The sequence below is a fragment of the Anomalospiza imberbis genome, chromosome 15 (genome assembly GCF_031753505.1).
Source record: "Anomalospiza imberbis isolate Cuckoo-Finch-1a 21T00152 chromosome 15, ASM3175350v1, whole genome shotgun sequence".
Lineage (NCBI taxonomy): Eukaryota > Metazoa > Chordata > Aves > Passeriformes > Viduidae > Anomalospiza > Anomalospiza imberbis.
This window is the reverse complement of record NC_089695.1, coordinates 4,139,438-4,159,187: the sequence shown is the minus strand read 5'-3', so window position 1 is coordinate 4,159,187 and position 19,750 is coordinate 4,139,438. Positions and strand designations below refer to the sequence as shown.

The following is a 19,750-nucleotide window of genomic DNA, read 5'->3' as shown; positions in this document are numbered from 1 at the left end:
GAATACTTTATTCACCATATGAACTGGCATGAACTAGGCCTTACTCAAGTATTTTCTCCCACCCTGAACTGTTGTGGGAATCTTGCCTCTACATGGAAATGTATGTACCAGACATCTTGCAACATTCCCTTGCAGAAAAAAATACTTTTTGTACTAATAGCTGGAAACCCCTCTCCTCCCCCAGTTTTATATTGATTGTATCTCTGAAGTGTGGGAACAGCAAAAAGAGAGCTCCTTTAAACAAAAAAGAACAATAATCATTCCTGACCATATCTGATACATCACTCACACGACGGACTGACGTTTCTCTCAACTCCTGGCACTTACATAGTGTAAGAAAAACACATCTCAGTGAAATCTTCCAGAGCAGCCAGTGCACAGTATTGACAGATAAGGGAAGCATGTGAGCCATATCCTGGGAACATTTATTTTGGCTGTTTGAGCCAAGAGCAGCACATAATGCTGAATCAAAAGCAATACCCAATTAATGCACTTCCTCCTTCCTTCCAAGAATTAACGATGGTGAGCTGTCAGCTCAAGACAAGGTGAGACTGGAGGCAATACCTGCATTCCTCCCCCGTGGCTGACTGAAGTGCACCACTCACATTCCATCTGCCAATATCTATTTTACTCTTTTATCCTTTTATTTGTAGCCACACATTGCCCCATATAGATCCACAAGAGCTACTCTGTCCTCACTACTGGTTCTGTCCTGTGTGATTCTAAAGGTAAAATATCAACCACACAGCTCAGCAATCCACCATTTGCATCTTGCATAGCAGTTCCCATCATATCTCAGGAATAAAATATGTATTTATTATTTTATCTTCTTGTTATAATTCACATTCCTCAGGGAAGATGCTGATTTTGCCTGGCTTTTGTTAAACACATCTTATAAGAAACAGGAATTCCATACTGGTGACTTGCCAGGTCTCCTCTAAAGTCAGATAGCCAGTGTGAGCTCCTGCAGGGGTGAAGGGCAGCTGGAAGACCATTAAATTCCTCTGCTCCAGGCATGATAAAACAGCAGGGCTTGCCAAAGCACCTCAGCCCTCTCCAGGGAAAGGACAGCACATCCCTGAGACAAGAGGTGGTCAGCTAGGTCAAGCTGGGGCAGAATTAGATTTGGGAAAGAGAGGCAGTTCAGTTTCTTCCAACAGGTGAAAATCAAATCTCCATTCCTGGGGCTGACTTAGAGCCCAGCCAGCTCCACATCCCATTTCCAGCAGTGCCAATGTGCAGCTGCACACAGGGCAAGGATGGATCATCCTCCTCAACACCTCTGCCAGCCTTCCACCTTTTCCACCTGGGTTTCTCAGCTGCTTGGGGGGTTGATGCATTCATTGGAGATGCCTTTGAAGAGTCTGATTTGTGCCCTCTGTAGGAAGGGTTAGTGAACACCCCCAGGGTACAACTGAGAGGGGATCCAGCCTCCCTCCAGAGCAGGATCAAACGGGGCAACTCCAGGCAATGATACAAGGAAGGAACTTGTGAGCATGGAAAGCTGCTACATGAGGGTGTTACTGCTACTCTATTGCTATCAGGGTCAGAAAACAGCAGATGAAGTAGTGATGATGACATGGCCCACCCTTAAGCAGTAAAAACTGCATTATAGCCCCTAGAAACTGCAGAGCCACACTCCAAATTAACACAATTCTTGAACAAAGTAGTCAGACTTTACCCATGCAAGTTAAAACAATTAGTCCCTCCAAATAAATTCATGAATTTACCATGTATTTTTCAGAGATGTTGTCTGAAAGGGAAGCCCTTAACAAAGCCCAGACTTGAGAGTAAAAAATGAATGGAAGGGACTCAAATAATACTATAAAAATTCCGCAGCACCAAGTGCTCCATTCTCCATGACTGTCCCATCAGCATCCAGGAATAAAACCAATAACACCCTGTCAGATACTCCCACCCAAAACATTCTGGCTCCTCATGTTGGACTTCTCACAACATAAACAGTCACACAGACACTCGTTTGAAAAGCAATGCTAAATTTGCTTGAAAATGCAAGGTGAGAGAGACTGCTTGGTCAGACACTGGTTACAGGATTCCTTTTTTTTTTATGACTGGAATAATTTCTCAGGGGATGTGGGGAAAAAGTTATCAACAATATTAATTAAATATTAACAAATACCAATAAGTATTACTTAAATTTGCAACATCGGCCAATGCAACGAGTTTTATGTTGCTTAGCTCACAGGCAGCACAAGAACTAAGTGCTAATCTATCCTTCTAACCAAGAGACCAGAACTCACCTCCAGGTGCCACAAACTGAATTTCAGTGTTGTTTATTCTTTGCCAGCTCCCACAAAGAGTGGTTCAGTTTATGAGTAGTCTCTGATAGAAACAGTTTTCCCCATTTAAAAAAGATGGCACCACTGACACCCAGACTGTGACCTGGGATTAGACACCACAGGACTGGTTTTCCCCCATGAAGGCAGCTCCTGCAGCAGTAATTCTGCCCAGCGGGGAAGTGCAGCTCAGGTTTGACATATCCCACACCCAGATCCTCAGGAGCCAGGGGGATGCTGCTGTCCTTGGTGTGAAAGCAGAGAAATCCATCACTCCAGTCTGCAGAGACACCTCCAGCAGCCCCTGGGCAGGCTGGCAGCAAACCTGGTACTAAAACCAACCTGCCTGTGGTAGCTGGAGCAGCAAGAGGGAAACACACAATAGATAAAACCAATTAAAAACCCAGCCACAGCTCTAAACCCACTTTAGGGTGTCTTATTTCTCCTGCATTTCCAGATAAACATTTTATGAGCACAGGTTTCCAATGGGAGGTGCTACCCACCATGCCACAGGAAAATGGGGACTGACAACAGTAAGATTTTTTTTTTTTTTTCTGAAAGATTACATTTGACCTGTGGGACATCTTCACAGACCCGTGTGGCCTCTGAAACGTGTAGTGCATGCAGTTCCAGCAGGAGCACCTGAACTGCACAGCTTTGTGTAAACACCATGGACTGCTCCCTGCTGCCAAGGATTGCCTCTTGTTTGCAGCAGCAAAGAGCTGCCCAACGCTTTTATTTCTTTCCCTGCTACTCTGAAGCACCTACCAATCTCTCCATGCAGCATGGTAATTGTGGAAGATGCTTTTTGTATTGCATGATTTATTTAAAGCCTGTCCCATCTCAATTTATGAAATCCAGATTGTGAAGCAACACATAACAATGTATTCTTTTCCCTTGCATCTTTGGTCACTAATAGCAATTTTACAGTGCACTGTGCCAAATAAATACACTTTAATACCTCAATCAAGCACTTGGGAATCTGCTTACAAAGACTCAATGCACAGTAGCATCACTGCAGTTAAAAATCAAGCATAATTTCCATTTTGACCTGTGTCTTCACACACACCAAACCAAAACCATACCAGGGTTAAAATCTGAATTCTAGCTTTTTGCTATTTTCTTAGAGCTAATTATTTTTCCCAACTTTGAGAAGATTTGATTTGGCCACGCTTATACATTTTTCCCCCCTCCCCTAAACAACAAAAACACAGTTTTAGTGTTTTCAGATGTTGAGATCTTTTATGCTTGCTAAAGACACTAATTTGAGCAGAAAGAAGCAGCCATCAGCCAAAGTCCATTCTTTTGAAGATTACAGAGCTACGTGACAATTTCTGGCAGTGGGCCGTGGAAAAGTCAGGATCTGTTGGTGTCTTATATCCTGCCTCATTTTTCACATAAATGTGTGACATACATCTGGCTCTGGAAGAAATGTCAGTTCATCTTTCAGGCCCACCAGTTCGCCTCTTGATCCTCTTGGCACGTGAAATTTCATAGTAATTTATCTTAAAATCCTACACTGTGTTAATAGCAAAGCATAAAACTGAAATGCTAAAATCCTAAATAGGGGTCAGCTACCTCACCACTAATCTTTATGTTCTGGAATAAAGCTGTACGACCTTGCTGCAATAAAAGCACTGGAAGCATTTTGGCTTTTCCACTGTGGTGAGTACTGCTGCTCTTTCTCAGGATTCTGGATCTTAGGATTCAGCAGAACTTACAATGAACACACTGAATTTTGGGTTAGAGTCCTTCATTTTCCAAGTGCTGAGTACAAACATGCCAAAAAAGAAGTGGTTTCTACCTTCCACTTCCACAATGCTTCATTTCTCAGCTTTGTGCTGTCTGTCAATTCTAGACACCTTGCATGATGTTCTTTTGTAACTGATATGGCCAGATTTTATGGAGCCAATATTCAACTCTGACAATGTCCTCCTTTATTTGCATTTTAAGCATTAATGTCCCACCAAAAGAAGTAAAAAAAAAATCAGAGTAAATCCAAATAAATGGAGGGCCACCTCCATGGCATATCTGGCAGCAGTGGGTATCAGCTCTAAAGACATTTTATTTAAAGTTTACTTTTACGGGACATGTCAAACAAAATTTTGCTAATTTGCTCAGATAATAACAATGGAAGTGCTTCAATGTCCAGACAAGTGAAAATAAAATGAGCTCTAATATTCACCTGAGCCTAAGCCCTTTGGAAGCTTACCATGAGGAGAGGAGTGGAACATACTTCCCCTGTTACTCTGAATGAAAACCTTTACATGTGGTATTTTGCCAGGAATAGAAATTACTCCTGTTCTTTAAAGTTTGACCCAGTACAGCTGCTTTGTTTAAAAATAAGTTAATGATTACTTTTGCATCCATTTCCATAGATCAAAAAAGAACATTATTCCAAAAATCGAAGCAATGTAAGTGATTTTTATTTGTTATTTGAAAGAAATTAAATGGAAAAAAGCCAGGTTTTTTAAAATGCAACCAACATACTTTCTTCATTAACATTTTGCAATGTTTGACAATACTTAATAAAATAGCTTTAATATTACCTAAAATGTTGCAATTTAGCCTTTATGAGTTACGCCAAACTTTCCACAGTCCATTCTCCAAAGCCTACTCATAGCAAAAAAAGCCAGATTTATAGTTTTGTCCTAAAAATGATTTAAGCTAAAATACAAAAAAATTTGCAAGTTTCCAGACCTCCCTTTCATACTACATTAATTTAGGAAATATTTTAATGACAGGCAATCCTAAAAGAGAAGCAGAGATGCAGTATGGTGAACAGGCCAAGTTAAGAATTTGTACAGGGAGGAAAAAAAAAGCTGAGACTTTCAAACATCACAGACTTAAAGAGACACTATTAAAGGTATCATATTTCCTGCCTTCTGCTTTCACAATATATATTGTTTTCATTTGCTGGCAGAGCAGGCTCTGCAGAAACACACAGATGACACTTGAGTTTTGTTTCTGCCTACCAACAGCCAGCCTTTCTCCTGGAAGTTTTTCAAAACTCTTTCAAAATTTAACTATGTGAACCTTTATCTAAATATAGGTATGAGAAAACTACACGAATCTTTATCTAAATAGAGGTATGAGAAAGATTTATTTATATATGTATACACGTGTATATAAACTGAGCTTAAAACTAGGACTTGGTAGTTAGGATACTGACTCTTCAAGATGATATATAATGTGAAAAAAACTATTCTACAATGTCAGGCTGTATTTAATTTTAGAAAATTAAGTTAGGTGGGGTTTTTTTTTCTGAAATAAATCAGCTATGGCAAAATTCTGTACCTGAAAGTACTTTATAATTGAATATAGGTGAAAGTCTATCATAATCAGAATTTAAGACTCATCTCCCTTATTGCCATAGATGGAGCTTTCTGATTCATGACTAAAGTACTGGGTAAATTAATTTTAAATGTTCAGTACACTCATTAAACCACTCAAATGCAAATCTAACCCTGAGATCATCTGAAACAGCTTTAGTACAGCATTAGCTCAATACTCCAGACTTCTCTTGAATAATTGCTAGTGGGCACTTAACTCTTGAAAGCTGCTTTAGAAAATATCAATGGGAAAATAACAAGTCCTACAAGAAACGCCTTGCAGATAACAGTTACCAATCAAGCATAAAAAGCCTGCATTCCAAACCAGCTTGTGATATTGTTCTGGTCACCTACTTCTAACAAAGAACAATACTCCAAGGTATTTCAGTTTTACAGACATTTTGTTCTGCTCTCACCATAAACAGAATTAATGATGATGAAAAGGAGCACACCCAGCTAAGAGCAGCAATTGGATGCAGAATTAACTTTGTCCTTTTTAATATTTAAATTTATACTCCTGCAGGGCCAGGAGTTTCTTATAAACTGACTCCAGATTGAGACATCTTATATTTACCTTCTCCAAAAAAAGAAAATAAATTAACTTAATTGCTATCAAGAGCAGAGGAAATCTACAATCCAGCCGCCACTAAGTTTTCCATGATAGCCTGGAATCCACTGCTAGCACTGGCATTATGCTACTTCAGAGGAAATGAAGCAAATCAGAAAACTAAATATAAAGGCAGTTTTCTCAAAGGAGAAAAATTAAATTTCCATCAGCATAGACATATATAAAATACAAAAATATACAATAATATGAAATTGTTATTAAAAAACATCCTTCCCCCACATACCAATTTTAAGACTTGCCCAGATAATGTCCTTCTGGTAATGTTATTGAGACTCTGGTTTCACTTCCAGTTCTGTTTTCTTGGCAGTCACTCTACATTTAATTTCAAGTATTAGCTATCATGTAATGTAAATTCAGCTGTCTTTAAGAGCATATTTTAATTTAGGTGGGTACTCATCTCTCTCTTTCTTAAAGTTAATTTTATTATCATTATATATTGTGGATGACCATTAACAGTGAGGTGGAAAATGTGCAGCTTTTCCATAGGTATAAATAGAGATACTTACAGCCGTTCAAGTTGTTTCAGATCCTGAAAAGCTCCACGTTCTATCACACTGATCTGATTTTCTTCCAAGTGTCTGCAATTCCAGAAATACTAATTAATTTTAACAAAATATAAAAGCATCCCCACTTCTCTTCAAACATTATCAAAATGCTTTTCACCTAAGTATCAATACCAGTTTTAACTGGAGATTATTAAAATAATCAGGGCAGATGAGCACTGTTTCTCTTGGTCACTAACAGGAAATTATTTCCAAATTTTCCTCCTGACCTCCACATTTAGTAAATATTTTTGTTCCTAAACTTCTGTAACCACGTTTTGCTCAGAAAGGTGCTGATCTAGAGGCTGGTGGTTACATCCCTGGGACATTCCTCATCTTTCTAGGATATTTGTGTGCCATAATTGAGAAAAGTGACTTCTACAGCCCACAACAGAAACCCACTCAGTGGCAATGTATTTTTTTGTCCAGACTCTATCCTGCACTGATTTCAGGCTTGCTCTGGAGCAAATCCTCTGTAAGTGCTCCCAAGGGGTTCCATCCTCAGGAACAGCAGCTGTGACCAAACTTTCTACAGCCCCACTGTACAAAAACTGGGCAAAAACACCTGGGACAGGTCCAGCTTTCCATTGTGGCTGATCCTGCTTTTCTCTCCACCTGACACCAACTCTGGGACAAGTGACAAGCAAAGGAGACTGACTTCTCTCTGATTTGCAGTGTGCAGGGGATGACTGCCACTCAGAAATGCCAAAATTTCTGCCACAGCAGAAATGCTCTTGATAGGTGAAGTGGAAGCCAAGGGAGAGAGACTCCAACAGTCCCATCTGAGGTGACCTTTTCCCTCCCTCCAGCACACACCCATTCCTGCTTCTGTGAGAGCACTAAACACCTCTGAACATTCTGTGTAAACACCTCTGAACAGGCTGCACCCAGTGAAGAGCAGGGAAAAACACTATTCCTGCCTGTTCAACAGCCACTCCTCTGCCCTCAGTCCGCTGAGGATGCTCAGAGCTTTTGACTGGATTGGAGCTGAGAGCACAGGCAGCAAGAGAGCATTGCACAGGTAACACCAAGAGGATGAAAACAGAAAACTACAGAACTCCAGCACGTGAACAGGAGAGTCCAGCTGCTTAAAGGACAGGGAGGAAAACTGTGTGAGGAGAAGGGAAAGGGATGAATCTGGAGGGGATGAAAGGAGAAGGAGCACAAAGGGGTATTTTGAATGTGTGGTGTTTGCTTGAGACTGGAGGATTTTTTCCCGCTGTACAGGGCTATGAGTTTCCAGATCACTTGCTCCTAGTCCTCATTCTGATGTGTGCAAACAGGATTAGGCTACCTTTCTAGGAGCACTGGGACAGGCTGCAGATTTCTGCATTCCCACAGTACCCCCCAGCAAACAGAGCAGGGAGCAAAAAAAGGAAAAATAGGGGTTTAGTAACAGAATTACCAAGATACCATATGAGAAACTCAAGAAAAGTTCAGAAAAATCTGAAGGATGTTTTATCCCAGTGACTTCTGTGGCAGACACCACGCTACTCAAAGTCTGAGCAAATGAGTTACATAAACCTGCAATGAACACAGGACAAAAGCTCCAAAAAAGCTCTAAAGGAGACAGTTGTACATTTTGGTTATTCCTGAAGGCATAAAAGACTGCAGCAGCATTAGGCAATGTCTGACACTATGAAAACCCAACTAAACTGAAACAACTACTGGCGATAATATGGTATAGAACATGTATTTTAATAGACTCTCACAATGGTATTGACAGCTGGGATGGGAACCAAGGAAATCTAAACAACTCCTCTGCCAGAGATGAGAGAAACACCACAAGAACAAAAAGTCTTCCCATACATTTGAGGTGTTTCCTTAGTATATGACAACTTGTTCATAAGTATTAAGGTAGCAGGAGCAAAGACTCACCTTTTCCTTAGCAGGACTTAAATATTACTTGAATTATCCCTAAAGAACTGTAACAGTTCAACAGTTGTAGCTTTAAGGGTTTGTTTTAGAAGATACTCAGAGGAAAACTTTTCATCACTAACTCAGTAGTGCTGTTTGAGGTTCATGTAGAGACAACAAGAAACCAGGAATGACAAAGTCTGCAGCCTGATGCTCAAGGCCTATGTACAGGTATGGTTAAGCTCTTGACAGATACTGAGCTCATGAGACAGCACCACTTGAAATCTTTGTATTTGTAACTGTATACTAGACCAACAAACCTCACCAGTTTCCTTCTGTTCAAGTTCTACAACTATTCTTCCTCAACTTCTGCTTAAGACCATACAAAATGCTGTTAATGGAATTGTACCTTACAGTGGCCAAAACCTGAAAGTCCTATTTTCTAGTGTCCCAATATAAGGGATTTATGCATGAGTGATTGCAAAGCAGACCAAAATCTTTAGCACATGGCCTTATTCAAAGCTAGTAAGAAACAACTGAACAGCTCTGCAACTACAGTCACTTTAGTATAGAACTAAAATTTACTGTTTCACATGACAAACTGTTCAGGTTGCCTGGTTTAAAAGAATACCAACAACTGAATAATGTGCCAAAGTTACTAGAATTTGATCCCTGGAATTAAGGAAATTCTAAGTAGTAGCACCCTAAAATAGTCTTGTAAAAACCAGACAAAAGCTTTGTGTTATACTCACAAGACACGAAGATTCTTCAGCCCCGTGAAGTCCGTCTTTGTGATTCTTGTGATGTTATTTTTTTCTAGATCCCTGCAGAGAAAAAAGCAAGCAGCATTCAGACACTATAACTGACACCCAAAATTCCATTAGCAGAAAGTACCTGCATCACTGGAGCACCCACCAGCTGCTCAAACTGGACAAACAAACATTTGCATTAAACTCTCAAAAAGCAAGTCATCGATCCTGATGCATTTTGCCACCTCCTCCTCCTCTATGTTGTTCTCACAGAAAAAGTTTCTCCCATTTTTAGTTCTAGTGTCACTGCTCACTCTATGCTTCTTTCCCCCTCAGACTACTATTCTGTAAGAGGCTGTGTATACCCAAGACCCAATTAGTACAAAACAACTGAAACGAGTGTACAGGGCCCCAAAATGAACCCAAGTGAGTCCAACCTGCTGCAGAAACTTTGGCCACACTGAGCCTGAAAAGAAGACACCTTAGTTCAGTGACTCCTTGTGTGCTCCTACCCAGCAGTCTGGAATACTCACTGGTGCCACAGGACCTGGTTTGCCATTTTCTCCCCTCTAGACCTGCCTTTGCCAAGAGCCCCTGAAGTTCTGCCTGTTGAGCACATCCTGTTACTTGGCCTGTTATTTCATGGTTTTCAGTCCTGTCCACACTGTTCTCCCTGACCTAGTGCTATCCAACAGGGACAAGACAAACAGCTCGTCTTCCTTTCTGGTCTTCATGCCATCAAAAATATGGCATGTAGACACAAAATATATAATATTTTTGGCATAACCTTTTCAAACATTTGGCATCAATCTGTCTATGAGACTAACATACAAGACCTTAACTGGATTGAAGCAGTTTGTAGTGCACTAGAGCACAAAAATAAGTGTTTAAGAATATTGGAATCTACTTCTAATGGTTATTGACAGACATCAAAATAATACTAATAAAATCCTTAAGTCATAAAATGGATTATAAACAGATTTTACAAACCATAGCATCATAGTTCGTGCATTTTAGCACAAGACATTTCTGTAATACAAGAAACAGTCTCCTGTCTGGAAAGCACAGATAGAAAGTAAGGGTAAAGTTAAGGAAATGAGGGGAAAAAGGTCCCTGTGTTTCAGCTATATGAACAAGACAGCCTGTACCCCTACTTGACTTATGCCAGCTGTATTTTAAAAGGCTCACTGAAGAAAAGAAACCACCAAGCCTGTACAGGGCACTTTCACTGCCTGTACCAGCCATCCTCTTCCATTTGTCATTATCCTGTCGATTGACTCATGCTTTTCCCCAAGAATACCTTTGAATCACTGCCTACATCCTTCAGATTTTCCAGATTCATTTCATCTTCTGCTCTCAGTTCAGTTCTTCTACTCTGGTGCATCATTAACTACTCACCAGTGTGCCAGTGAGCTGATTGCAAAAAACACTGGAAAGAATTACGTCTGGAGTAAGCAACGTGTAAATAGCTGGTGTTTGACTTGTATGTTGTTCCCCATCTGCTTTTCATGGCATTCCATCACAAGCTTTCCCTTTATCTCAGAGAAGCTCTAGCAAAACAGAGCATTAAGTTGGTTGGAATCCCCCAGGGCAGAGAGGAGCCAGCCAAGGGACATGGAACAACACCGTGTCCATGGCCCGGGTTTTTGTGTATTTTGGTAAGACTTGATCCCAGCACAGCTTTACTTGGCTTCAGCAAGTGCATGCAGAACCACCACTCCTGCCATCCACACAGCAACCTCTCCACCACACCCAGTCTGAGACATCAGTCCCACACACGAGCACAATTCCCCAGGAACACTCAACATTCTTCCCCTGGGGAAATCTGCAGCTCTCTGCTCTGAAAGACTTCAACATTCCTTGATCAACACATATCTTGAGATTGCTTTTTCCTCTACTCCTGCAGATTGGCACAGCCTATCCTGTATACACATTATCAATCATCCTATTAATCACTTACAAAGTTTAGTGTCTAAGTGAAGGGTTTCCATTTCTGTTATTCCAATTACTTACACCATGCCCTAACCTTAAGTGAAACATTCCTCACGAAGTTCACTCTGCTCAAACCATAACTGCAGCCTCTGTTTTAAAAAACAGTGTTTACCTTCTGAACATTTGCTTTTTCCAGCATGCTCTGCCTCAAGGCTTATCTGCCATTTGAAGAAAAACAGACTAAAACTGCGATGAACTATGTAAAATTTCCTCCTCCTGTTCACGGTAGATCTAATGCTGCTGCAAAGCAGCAGATTGCCACAGGTTACCCCATTAGTCAATTAAACTTTGTGACTCTGAAGTTACTGAACTAATGCAGACATTAGTGGTTTACAGCTGGTATTTGCGGGCAACATAATATTTTATGTTTCCTTTATAAAGTTTGGCAGCTGATTATGGGCTCACTAGTGGGTTTCAACTACAAAGAGCTAAACCTTAACATGTAATCTTGGTTGGCTTTCAAACACATCAGTGTTCAAAAGGACTCTTGGAACCAAACAGATTTCTTGGAAAAGAAATCATCTGTGTCTAAGATATGAGGAAAATAATACCATGAAGGCAAATTTATTTATATTTCACTTCAACATGTATCTATGTCCAGATGAAATAATTCTACATAATATTCTTATTGAGCAGAATTCCTGCATGTAGTGTAGTATGTGGGGCCAAGAAGATCTTGAATCCTACTCAACACATCGCTCCCACAGGACCAGCTACTACTCTTGGTCATTTCACATTCAACTTAGTCTAATCAATTAAAAACATCTCAGAAAACTCCATTAAGGAATACAGATCTCTTCTGGAGTGTCAGCAGCACAGTTGATTATCACTCCATTAAAAGAAATCAGAAATGACATCTATACCAGCTTTGGTAAAGATCATGGCATTAGGTCTGCCTTGTCAATTTATTAACTTATTTTAGCATAATTTGTAGGATAAAGCATGCTAAGAACAGTGCACCTACATTGGTAGCTTTAAGAAAACAGACGTGGAAGGAATTATTTCAGTGAGAATAGAAACATGAATTGGACTAGAATGGTACAAGACATCATGAAAGTGAGTTCAGATGAGCTATTAAGGGAGCTTTACTCATAAACATGTCCTGCTATGTTCTAATAACAATTTAATTCAACACATATTTTGTAGATGCTGAAGACTGAGTCACACAACATACACACTTATTACAAACAGGGATGCTTGGAGCAACTGGAGCAAATCCTGCTTCATTGCAATAATTCCTCTGAATTGCTTCATCTTTCATTCTTCTCTAAAGACAATCAAGTGAATTTAAGACAGACTTTTCAATGTCTTAAAGCACCACCATTCCCAGGAGCATGCCAGGAGTGCACAGATTTCCTCTGCTACATTATTTAAATTTTGGTTGATAATTATTCTCTTCAGCCACTCAACCCTTCCAAAACATCCGGACACTGTCTCAGCCCACACCCTCTTCCTTGGACTGGATGAAGTTCATGTCTGGAGAAGTAACTCAAATTGTGTCTTCACACTTTGTGCTTCAGTTCTTCCAGGCTCTCCAGCCTTGGCAATCGCAGCCCCTCACCCCGGACAGCTCAGAGCCTCCCTCCCCTCCCTGATGCACAAAACCAGGATTGAGTCTGACACCCCATCACCCCACAACGAAAGAAAGAGCAGAGCAGCTCTTACAGAAGAGCCAGTAACAGCAATCAGATGCTGAAGTCTTGCACAGTCTTCAGCTCAGTAATTCTGTAGGTATCTATAAATAAAATACCTTATACAACGTTCAAATCCTTTTATATACAAGGATGCAAAAATTCAAAGCAATACTACTAGATTGCAGCAAGTTCCTATTGTAGTCAGAGGTTATTTGCTACCATCTGAACCCTCTCTCTCTCCATTATAATAGCCAAGTTAATCTGGATAATAAAGTTTGGGCCCTCATCATAGTTGTGAATCTTAAACATACCCAGGTCAATCCCTAACTTAATTCCTCAACATCTTCAAGACTGTGGGTTTGGGGTCCTTTAATCAGCTGCTCATTTCAGAGCTCTGGTTGCCCAGTTGTGCTTCTCCAGGCACACAGAAGCCAAATTGAGGATTACTAAAGCACAACCCAGTTCTCTCTCTACAGCTCTGTAATGGTTTGGTTTTGCAGCTCTGATACTTGGGCACACAAAACACACTCATTCTGATGTTCTTACTGCAAATGCTGTGTTTGCTCTAAGACAAGGTTCTATTTTGTGCTTTAAACAAAACTCAATTTTTAAATTTTTTTTTCTAATCTGAAAAAATACCAGATTTCAGGCCTAATTCTGTTACCTTTTGGTCAGAAAAGAAATTGCCTAAATTTAGTTCCCTTTAGAAGGAACACAGTTGTTGGGTTTGGTTAAAGCCATTTATTATCTATAAGTGCTCTAGAACAACAAATTTGCCTCTGTTTCAGAGAATTCTCAGGTGCCCATCTGGTAAACAGTGACATTCCTAACAACAAAACTGAAGATCCTCGATGCCCAATAATTTCACGGCAGTAGCTGAATCTGCATTTCGGTGACAAACACAAGTCCTAAATGGGCAGTATTTTGAAAAATATTTATTATCTAATTAATACTATTTTTCTTTAACCTAAGATAACATTACACAAAATGAAAATGCATGGAAAACAAAAATAATCTGCCATCTAAGGAGAAGGAGCACCAGACTTAATTGCAGTCCTCAGATATTTCTTCATTTACATCAATAAAGAATTCAATAAGAGCAGTAGGGGAAACTGTATTTAAGGAAAAATGAACTGCCATACACTTCAAAAAACAGCTCTTACCCAAGTTAAACAGCACTAGGATTCTTTCCTGTCCAGCTGCTTCCTAAGTGTGGTAAATATTCATTTTTAGTCACAGAACCTCAAACACAAAGTTGAGTTTCTGTTCCTGCTACGGTTTCAAAGTGGTTACCACACACCAGTTCAAAGCTGCACGCATTTGTGTCACAGCAGGGACAAACAAATCAGCCCAGAACCCAACACTCTGAAAGGATTCTTGATTCAACCAGCACCCCACAATCTACAGGGAAGATGAATTTCTCTTCACCTCATTTTTTGTATTTTCCAAGAAGGAATGCATAAAATTTGTGTGTCACAGAACAAAGCTTAGGAACTAAGAAAAACCTCTCTTGTTCCTCCTAAAAACAGGTCAGGATCCAACACACCATCTAGAATTCCCATCAAAACAAACCTCACCTGGGACAGAATTCATGGGACTTCCAAATGTTCATGAAGAACAGAAGAAAAATAATTTTCCAAGAAACTTAAGAGCACCTGTTTTGAAGTGACAGCACACATCCTTTGCTATGATTAATCTGTACCACATTCCAAAGGGTTTATTTTAAGTGGCAAGTCAACACTGAAAACATGGCAGCTAAAATCCAAGTGATAATGAATTAATCCACATTCCTGGATCTAAGGAGTTACTGGTGTTTTTCATTAGCCCAATTCCACCATGCAACTAAAGCAGCCCTCACTCCTGAGAAACAAGGATTTTCTGTGCCACCGCACTGCTAAAGGACTTGGTCAGCCCAAAGCATCCTGAGTGGCAGCTGAGTCATCCCCTGGAAGTTTTTCTGTGCTTTGTTTTCCCCATCCCCAGTCACCACCCCACGTAACACACAGCACCTGAGCTGGAACAAACCTGCGCTTGCCACAGCAATGCATTTTTTCACCCTTGCACCCTTGCTGTCTCTTGCACTCCAGAAACATCAAGTCATGAGGAAAACCTTCTAGATTTTTAGGAAAGCTATCTGCAGGGCTGGAGGTAAAAAGCTGTTCAGGAAAGCCTCCCCCCTTCTTTAGGAGAGTTTTAGTTCTTGGTTTGGGAACACGCTAAAACCAGGACCAGGAAAGAGACAAAAATGCACTCCCATGTGTGAATGTACCCACACAGCAGATTCTGGCTGCCCTTTCCAGTCTTCACACACCCAGTGTCTGTTTTATTATTTTAACCATTTTCCAGGATTTCTGCTGTGCGGCTAATTTTCTTTAATGGGTATGAACTGCCACCAGCCTCTTAACCTTAAATGACCATAATTCCCAACAGAAAGCACTTGGCAATTCTCTCTTTTGCCTTCAATCCAAGAACTTCAAAGTTACTGTGATAAACTACTCAATTATAACACTATCCTGAAGCCCTCTGGCAGCACAATCTGCATATCTTCAGATTGAACATATTTTCATCTCAAGTTTTGCAATGCAGGAAATGAATTCCTGCGACTGGGTTTTATGAAATACACAAATTCCACTAGTTTCCAAATCACATGGGCAAGTATGAACATCACTTCTAAGGAAAGACAAAAACTTCAAAATCATATTCAGCTGAGGTAATTCCAATTTTTAAAAAATAGTACATTTCATCTCTATAAGACTCAAGTTATTTTTTTTCTTCTTATCAGCTGACTTTGCAAAGGAGCATGAGAATTTATTTTTATTTCTACTGAGCTGTAGAAAGACTGGCACTCTCTGAACCTTTCACATCATTTAGTTCAATAGAAGAAAAATATTCAAAGCCCTCCCTCTGAGGGGAAATAAAACCATGCGACAACCACAGGTGGGGTACTGCATGAGCAGGAAGATGCTTTGCAGAAAATTCTCCTGGAGTCCCACTGTGCCCCAAAATTCCAGCAGTGGCCCTTGGAGCAGCAAAGGCCACCTGAACCACAGACAGAGGGAGCTGAGAATTTGGAAGAATTCACTGCTGCCTTGTCCTGTGGGTTTTTGACAGCCCATCTGCAATCCTGGGTCAGAGCAGGTTCTCAGGACAGGAAAGAGACTCTCAGGAAGCTGTCTGATGACATTTGAACAGAGGCTGAGACACCTGGGTTTGTTAACTTAAATTAAAGAAAGGTTAAGGGGAGATCCTACTGCAAACTATAACCAGCAGCTTGGAGACTACAGACCCACTTTCCCTGATCTGCAGTAAGAACAAACCACAGGTGGAGAAGCATTGAGAGAGAAAGAAACAAGCCCTGCTACAACCACCAATGCTTTCCAAATATTCTGCATAGTTTCAGCAACAAGAACTGCACAGATCCACACAGAAATCCTGGGATCCAGCACTGTGGACATTTTACACAAGAGTAACAATCAACTCACTATTCAACATTTCTGAAGTTTTGCTGTAGCTGCTGGATACCACGTGTGTGACCCTGGATAGTTTCAGTCCTCAGGAAAATTTAAATAGCAATTAAACAGCCACACAATAGTTGGAGTGTGCAAATCCCATGCTGCAGTCCATCATAGTTTTGTAACACACCTACACGACAGCTCTTAATTCAAAAAAGGTTAGATCCTCTGTTCTGATTAGAGAAGGCTTTCAGGTATGAGTCAGACTGTTTTCTTTCTGTCTGAACAATGAGGAAAACGGACCTTCGAGGTTAAGTGCCCTAATTTTGTGAATAAGCTGTCCATTCTTAAGCCATTACAGTGGTGCTTGGTTAATAACACACATTAAGTGTCCAAATGATCTGAAACTGCTTGCAGACGACACACTTCTGCCATCCTTATAAAAATAAGAAAAAAAAAATATTTGGCAAACTACAGATGTTAAGAAATATCCAGGAGAAATAACCCTTCACTTCTTGCAGCTTGTGCAGTTGAATTCCAGGCTGAATTCCCTACAGCAAACTGCAGTGGAAGTCACACCAAGGCCCACAGAAAGCAGCATAATGGATTGAGTAATTCAAGTATTCTGCTTCTTCCAAGGAAATACATGTTTGTCTCAGGCTGCAGGAATTCCTGTCTAATTATTAGAGTGCACAGGTTTTATTATCCACAAAAAGGAATGGTTATGCTGACAGCATAATGTTTAACAGTACATTTTACACTCCGGTGTCCTTCACCTCTGTCCCCAGAGTCTGAACTTGCTCTTGATGTGTTCCAGATCTCCTCTGGCAGTGTCACCTGTGCCCTGGTGAAAGACAGAGACACTGCAGGAAGAATGAGAGGGGTGGAGGCTGTCCTGGCACTTCCTCGTGTGCCAGTGCACAGCTGGGCTAAAGAGGCACCTGGTGATGGGGCTCCAGCACAGGAGGGAGAGGACAAACAGCACCCAGGGGTGCAGGAACACTGCCCAAATCTCAAGTGATGGTCTGAGCAAAGTCAAAGCTCATCTAGAGCTCAAGCTGGCAAGGGTCACCAAGAAAAGCTCCTAGCAGTACATCAGCTATAAAATAATTCACAGAATGACTGAGTTGGAAGAGACCTTCAAGATCATCGAGTCCAACCCATGCCCTAGCACCTCAACTAAAATAATACAGCAACAAACAAGATGTGATGGCTCAGTGACAGACTGAGGTGCTCAGAGCCTTCACCAGCACAGCCTCCCATGTTCTGGTGTTCAAGAGGAGAGGAACAGCCAGGAGTGGCAGAGGATCAAGTCAGACACCCCTTGAGAGCCCCCGACCTGAACAAGGCTGCAGGAAGACAGGACACAGCTGCTGGTGCAGAGATCAGGCTGATACAGCCCAGCCCTGACACCTCCAACACAGGCAAGTATCACCTCTGCCTTGAAAAGGTTAAAAGCACAAAACGGCAGAGTGCAGGCTGCTCAGCAGCAGCCTCAGTTTGGCACTGGAGAAGTCACTGAAAATGCTACATGAGGCAATTTCTGGTTTTCAAGACCCAAATGGACATTTTCTGTCTGAATTCCAGGTTCTTTGAGCACAGGCTGAACCAGGAGACATCATGAAGTCCCTTCCAACCTTAGTGATTCCATGATTCTACATTTTCTGTAAAGGCAAAGGGTAAAACAAGTATTTGTTGTCTTTTGTTTCGGGGCGAGTTCAGGGAATGACAGAAAACTTTAAATATGAAGTACTAAAAAAAAAAGAAAATACTTTAAAATACAGCTGCTACAGAAACATGGTTTAATATGAAGAAGGCAGGATATGCACATCATAAAGAGGAGCAAGTACAGTTCTGTGTCAGATTATCTCAAGCCTCATTTTAATTCATACTAAAAAAAAAAACCCAGGGTTAACAATTGCACACACAAAAGGTCACTTTTTTACTTCTTTTCAATTCTTGATCTTGTTTAGCCATTCCTACTTAACTCCTCCAACTGGAGCTCTTCTTTCGTGTCCAGCAGGACCAGCTGGTTCCACGGATTTCAGGTGGTCAGACCAGCCCAGTGCTGTTCCAAAGCTCAGACTGCCACAAAGGCACAAATCAGACCACGTCAAGCTTTCTCTGGGCCATATTTTCACTCAGCTTCCACATGGACAATGTCATCAGGATATCAACAGTGACGTGCCTGTGCTTCAGTGTTTGACACTCCAGGACTCATCTGGGCAAAAAGCATTGCTGCAAACTTCAGCAAAACACACATTGCTTTGATTTTGTATTTCACTTAAGTGTGGTGTGTGACTGAATAGATCACAGTGTTTGGGTGCTCTTCACTAATGCAGATAACCTGATATTTCAGACTTGAAATATTTCACACCTGCTCCTCACTGCTGTAAATTCTTGATAACTTGGAAAGACATTCTACGAACAAACAAATTATTTTCGTGAAGCCTGGCATGAAAATCAAGCCTTGATTTCATCACCCTGCTCACTTTCAGACATGCACAGACTAGAAACCCTTCCCAGATCTTTTCCTGGAAAGGTAAGAGAGATCGCTGTTTATGTTTGGGGTTTTTCTTTTTGTTGCTGTTCAGGGCTTTGGTTTTTTAATGTAAAAAGCATCCAGTTTCACCAACTCTATTCATTCCTAGCACCACCACACTGAGTGTAACATGTCTACAGAGGCCACTGAGGAGCAAAGGAAGCCAAAATGTTGCAATAAAATGCGTAGGACAGTTTTAATATGCAAAATGAATTTTGAAGGAAGGGTTGTATTGACTTGGTGTTAGCAACCAGATGTTGCAACCAATTTACAAGCAATTTTTTTCACTCTTGAGTAGACTCCCACCTTCCTTGTCCCCCATCCTCACCCCACTTTTGGATTTTTAGTCGCTGCAGTAAAACTGAATTGATTTCACAGTGTTTGCTAAATGAACACAAAACTCAAGTTTTCCTAAAGCCTTTGCACAGAAATCTGATGTTTCAAGTCACTGAAACTCCTCATGCTTATAAAACCACTTTGTACTAACCCTGCTGCATACATGAGGGCTATGGAAGAGCCAGCTTGGAAATTATCTATTCTATAAAATGAAGTTAACATTAACTGGCATTAATTGGGAACAATCCATTTTCACCTTCTAAAAAACTTCATAAGCAATTAGCTAAAAAACTTTCTAAAATGGGAAAAAATGAATATAAAACCAAAGCCAAACAAACCCCCAGAAATCCATAAAACACTTCTGATTGCTCCTTATCTTCTGCTGTCTT

At 40.7% G+C, this 19,750-nt stretch overlaps 1 protein-coding gene across 4 annotated transcripts in view; it reads right to left on the bottom strand.

Annotated features, from left to right (window-relative positions):
• The window catches only part of SLIT3 (slit guidance ligand 3), a 483,584-nt gene that overhangs the window by 440,307 nt on the left and 23,527 nt on the right, over nucleotides 1-19,750 (bottom strand). For all 4 annotated transcript variants that reach the window (XM_068205597.1, XM_068205596.1, XM_068205599.1 and 1 more), the window contains 2 exons: nucleotides 9,409-9,480; nucleotides 6,764-6,835 (listed from right to left, as the gene is read on the bottom strand). In XM_068205597.1, coding sequence (XP_068061698.1) covers nucleotides 6,764-6,835; nucleotides 9,409-9,480 — 144 coding nt within the window. The remainder of the gene's footprint in view (nucleotides 1-6,763; nucleotides 6,836-9,408; nucleotides 9,481-19,750) is intronic.